The sequence below is a fragment of the Anastrepha obliqua genome, chromosome 5 (assembly GCF_027943255.1).
Source record: "Anastrepha obliqua isolate idAnaObli1 chromosome 5, idAnaObli1_1.0, whole genome shotgun sequence".
NCBI classification, from domain to species: domain Eukaryota; kingdom Metazoa; phylum Arthropoda; class Insecta; order Diptera; family Tephritidae; genus Anastrepha; species Anastrepha obliqua.
Genome location: NC_072896.1, coordinates 36,742,910 through 36,748,578, shown reverse-complemented (window position 1 = coordinate 36,748,578; position 5,669 = coordinate 36,742,910). Strand labels below are relative to the sequence as shown.

Sequence of the window (5,669 nt, the reverse complement as noted above, 5' to 3'; positions counted from 1 at the left end):
ATCTATAGCAGTGAAAATGTCAGGCCGTGGTAAAGGTGGTAAAGTTAAGGGAAAGGCAAAGTCCCGTTCAAATCGTGCTGGTCTTCAATTTCCAGTTGGTCGTATTCATCGTTTGTTGCGCAAAGGCAATTATGCTGAGCGTGTTGGTGCCGGTGCTCCAGTTTATCTAGCTGCAGTTATGGAATATTTAGCAGCTGAAGTTCTTGAATTGGCTGGTAATGCTGCTCGTGATAACAAAAAGACAAGAATCATCCCACGTCATTTACAATTGGCCATCCGCAACGATGAAGAATTGAATAAATTGTTGTCTGGTGTAACTATTGCTCAAGGTGGTGTTTTGCCTAATATTCAAGCTGTACTTTTGCCAAAGAAGACCGAAAAGAAAGCATAAAGTGAAAAATATAGGCGAATTATAATTATAAATACCGACGCAAACAAACCGTCCTTTTCAGGACGACAAAATACATTTACAAAGAGATTTAAATAATTTTCCTAATAAATGTGTTATTTTTTCATACACTTAGACGCATGTATATTTGCGCCAAAACTGCGGCATATAAACTGGTTATGTATACATATTCATTCATACATGTGTATACATGCCTACAGGCTGTACTAAAAAACGCTCGTGTATAAATGATGTGGAGTAGACAAAGAAATGTATATGTATGTTTGTATGTGTGTACTACGTACATTAACGAAAACACAAAAATATCTACACATATATGTATACGCATAAATATTCCAATAACATTGTTGATCTTTTTCGTTTAACAAATTGTGGTCCTGAAAAGGACCATTTTTTAAAATATGTTAGTTTTCTTATTCATTTAATATTCTTAATAAAGAACGTGGCATCCCATTATGTGTATTATATTTTTGTACATATTACCGAATTGCGCCAAAATTGCTGCTTTGCTGCTTATTAACTGGTTATGTGCGCATATACATACGTACATAAACGTGTATACATGCATGCCGACTATACTTAAAAGCACACGAGTATAAACGATGTGGAGTAGATAAAGAACTGTACATGTACTACATACATTTACGAAAACACAAAAATACCTACACATATAGGTATGTATATGCATAAATATTTCAATAAAATTTTTGATCTTTTTTGTTTAACAAATTGTGGTCCTGAAAAGGACCGTTTTTTTATATGTTTTCTTATTGATTTAAGCACGTTCACCACGAATACGTCTAGCCAATTGAATATCTTTTGGCATAATTGTAACACGCTTAGCATGGATGGCACACAAATTGGTATCTTCAAAAAGACCAACCAAGTATGCTTCACTTGCTTCTTGTAGAGCCATAACAGCAGAACTTTGGAAACGTAGATCTGTTTTGAAATCTTGCGCTATTTCACGAACCAAGCGCTGGAATGGCAATTTGCGTATCAATAATTCGGTACTCTTTTGATAGCGACGAATTTCACGCAACGCCACTGTACCTGGACGATAACGATGTGGCTTTTTAACTCCACCAGTTGCTGGTGCACTTTTGCGTGCTGCTTTTGTCGCCAATTGTTTACGTGGTGCCTTTCCACCAGTCGATTTTCGGGCTGTTTGCTTTGTACGAGCCATTTTTCACTACTCACTTTTTTTATTATTTGTCACACTGATTTGAACACTATAGAACACTATACACTGTACACTGTACCTATAACAAATTGTATAACGTTCACAACCTAAGTAGCAATTCCAACTAATATGTTTCACAAGTCCATGTATTATGAGGTATGTGTTGAAGCGAGATAGATGTATGGCGTACCTTTTGTCTTGTGTATAGCAGTTGTGAGATTTTGGTATAAATAGATGTGCTCTCGCTTCTGTTATTTCATTGGTGGTGAAGTGTCACAGTGTTAAAGTGTTAAATTCTTACTTGTGCAAATAGTAAATACTACAATAAAAAATGACTGGTCGCGGCAAAGGTGGTAAAGGTTTGGGAAAAGGTGGCGCCAAACGTCATCGCAAAGTTTTACGTGATAACATCCAAGGTATCACTAAACCAGCTATTCGACGTTTAGCTCGTCGTGGTGGTGTAAAACGTATATCTGGTTTGATATATGAAGAAACTCGTGGTGTTTTAAAAGTATTTTTGGAGAATGTTATCCGTGATGCAGTTACCTATACTGAACATGCCAAAAGGGAAAACAGTTACAGCTATGGATGTTGTGTACGCTTTAAAGAGACAAGGCCGTACTTTATACGGTTTCGGCGGTTAAATAATTTCTTGGGTACATATTTGAAAAACATAAAAAACGGTCCTTTTCAGGACCACAATATTCTTTTAACAAAGATTCAAAATTTTGTTCAATTAAAATTTTAAACAAACGCACAATTCTGTTGTGATTCTATATTGCATGAGCACGAGTACATACATATGTACATACTCATTATACAATTAACACGTTCGCGGACGTGAATGCTATAGCATTTATTTTTATAGTGATGCAAAATGACGTGATGCTACAGCATTCAAATTTTAAAGCCAAGTTTTGTTCATTTAATTTCATGTAACTTTAAGTTTTTGTAATTAATATACATTTTAAAGTAATGACCACTTGATTCATTAAGTACTTTCATATAACAGTTAAAATACGATGTTCTGACTACACTTATAATATATGTGTAATCAGATTTAGGATTTTGCAACTAGTTTCAAAAATAATTGCCTGTCTATTTTTGCAGCTTCCAGAAATTTTTAGTGTCCGCGATCGTGTTAAATAGATTATGACTGTATTTTAACACCCAGGCCTCTAACCTGATATATTTAATTTTTAAATAATTTTTTTCGCTACATACATAAATACAACTTTTTAAAAATATATTTGTAGTTAAAATTATATTTTTATATTTATATTTATTTCTTTAACGTTGGAATACAATCATACTCTTACTACCTTTGCCTTTTGCCTTCGTCAAGCATACAAGTAGTATACTTGTATGTAAACACGTATGTACATATGGGAATTTTGTACCTTGCTTTGACATATATTGCAAATTTTTAAAGAAAAAGTTACATTTTTTTATTAATAACAATAATATTTAATTAATTAAATAAAAAATTTTGTATGCACACATATGTATATATATAATATATATATATATTTATTGATCAGTGAATATTTGAATTAATATCAAAAAATTAAGTAATATATTAAAATAAAATTTACATAATCCACATTAGTCAAATTTAATTATTTCATTACCATCATTCATTTCAACCAAAATTAAAGTTTTCAATATTCATCAAAATACTGGATTATTTCATGCATCCAACTAACGCCACTGAGAATTGCTCTGGTGATACCATTGAGATATTTAATTTTATTTTTTCAAACATATTATTTTAAGTAATATATAAAATAACCTGTTTAGATGATTGATAATTTGATATATTTTATATTTTCAATAGTTATAATTGATTTATATTAAGGAGTTTTAAGAAAATCTACTAAAACTAGCGAAAATTTAATATTTTGAGTACAAAGTTTCGACTAAAACACTCGTTACAAGAAAAATATTGATTTTATTCCAATTTAAGTATATTGATATGAAAGTGACTCATGCATACTATCGTTTTACATATAAATTTGTTGAATTAGTAAATTCAATGAATTTTAGTGAATTAAATAAATCTTAAAGTTTGTCATATAGAAGCACTAAATAGCACTGGAACGTGAAAATTTGATTATCATCTTTTCGCTCTGCTTCTCAAATTTTGAAGGGAGTTAAACTACATATTGGATTCCAGAAATTCTCTTAATTTACCAGTGCTCTATTAGTGTAGTGCATACAGTGCATAAAGTGAGTGAAGTGTATAAAGTGTATAATACATACGTGGAATTTGAATTGAGGTTTTAATCTACAATATATAAATAAAGATGTCTGATTCAGTTGCTGTTGTGAATGTAAGCTCCCCAGTAGCTACTGCTGCTACTATTGCTGAAAAGAAAGTTGTTGCCAAAAAGGTTAAGGCAGCTAAACCCAAAAAGCCGTCGGTTGCCCCTACCCATCCACCAACACAACAAATGGTCGACGCATCAATTAAGAATTTAAAGGAACGTGGCGGTTCATCACTTTTGGCGATTAAGAAATATATTAGTGCGACATACAAATGTGATGTCCAAAAATTGGCACCATTCATTAAACGTTATTTGAAATCGGCTGTTACAAGTGGAAAACTAATTCAAACCAAAGGAAAAGGTGCGTCCGGTTCATTCAAACTATCAGTTGCAGCCAGTAAATCAAGCGAGGGAAAATTGAAATCAAAAGCCGTAAAATCAGCAGAGAAGGTTAAGGCTAAAAAGAAGGCAGCAGATAGTGGTGCATCAAAGAAAAAATCGTTGAGTAAAGTCAAAAAGGCGGCAAGTGGTGAGAAAAAGGTAAAAAAAGCTGTTGCCAGTAAGAAAACAGCTGAAAAGAAGAAAACTGAAAAGGCTAAGGCGAAAGATGCAAAAAAGGGTGGCGCATTAAAAGTGAAACCAACTAAAGCCAAATCTGCAACTGCTAAACCAAAAGCAGCTAAAGCAAAAGCAACTGCTGCTAAATCCAAGAAGTCCGCATCGAATAAAAAGCCAGCCGCAAAAAAACCTACAGCAGCAGGTAAAAAGTAAATAATTTACGGTGTTTGTAAGTGAGTTATAAACGGAACCTTCATGGTAAATTAATAATAAGCCCTTTTCAAGGCTACAAAATCTCTTAACAAAAAGATCAAAAGTGAATTTATTCCTTACAGTGTGTAGAAAACATTAAAAAAATAAAAACCAAGTAGTTCAACAAAATCATATTTAATAGACTAATGAAACCATATGAATATATTCTTCAATATTAAGGAATTTTTAAATTAATTTCAATGTGCATACATATGTACATATGTAGAGATATTAATCAACAATTTTTTATCCTCTTTGTTAATTTATATTTTATGGCCCTGAAAAGGGCCTTGTTTTGTTAATATATTTATATACCATTAGTTCAGTTGGAAAAATTATTTGGAACTGGTATATTTGGTAACAGCTTTGGTACCTTCACTGACGGCATGTTTGGCCAATTCACCGGGCAAGAGTAAACGTACAGCAGTTTGAATTTCGCGACTGGTGATGGTTGAACGTTTGTTATAGTGAGCTAAACGCGACGCTTCCGCAGCAATGCGCTCAAAGATGTCATTCACAAAACTATTCATAATGCTCATGGCCTTGGATGAAATACCGGTATCAGGATGTACTTGTTTCAACACTTTATAGATGTAGATGGCATAACTTTCCTTCCTCTTACGCTTCTTTTTCTTATCATTTTTAGTAATATTCTTTTGAGCCTTACCGGCTTTCTTCGCTGCTTTTCCACTAGTTTTTGGCGGCATTTTAATTTCTTCACAACTTTGACGATTTTATGATTTTATTTTCACTCGCACTGTCACTTATTATACCTACCATTTGTCGTGTGCATGCTTAAGTGTATATTTGCCGACCAACTCTTCGGCGAGATAATACGAAGTAGTAGTATACGCACGATGCTCAACAGCACAGTACAGGGGTTGGTGCTCAGCATAGCGAAAAAGTATATAAGCAGCGCACATTTTGTGTATCAGTGATTAGTGTGCTTATACATTGAGTATAATACATTACATTGCTTTTTAGTGTAGTGAAGTGAACA

At 33.1% G+C, this 5,669-nt stretch overlaps 1 protein-coding gene across 1 annotated transcript; it reads left to right on the top strand.

Annotated features, from left to right (window-relative positions):
* On the top strand, window positions 1-423 carry LOC129249344 (histone H2A). Its single transcript, XM_054889106.1, has one exon. The coding sequence runs from the start codon at window positions 17-19 to the stop codon at window positions 389-391; it is 375 nt and encodes a 124-aa protein (XP_054745081.1). The 5' UTR covers window positions 1-16; the 3' UTR covers window positions 392-423.
* The last annotated feature ends 5,246 nt before the right edge of the window (window positions 424-5,669 follow it).

Excerpts from the sequence above, each read along its gene's own strand:
- LOC129249344 (XM_054889106.1), top strand. The coding sequence starts at position 17 with ATGTCAGGCCGTGGTAAAGGTGGTAAAGTTAAGGGAAAGGCAAAGTCC.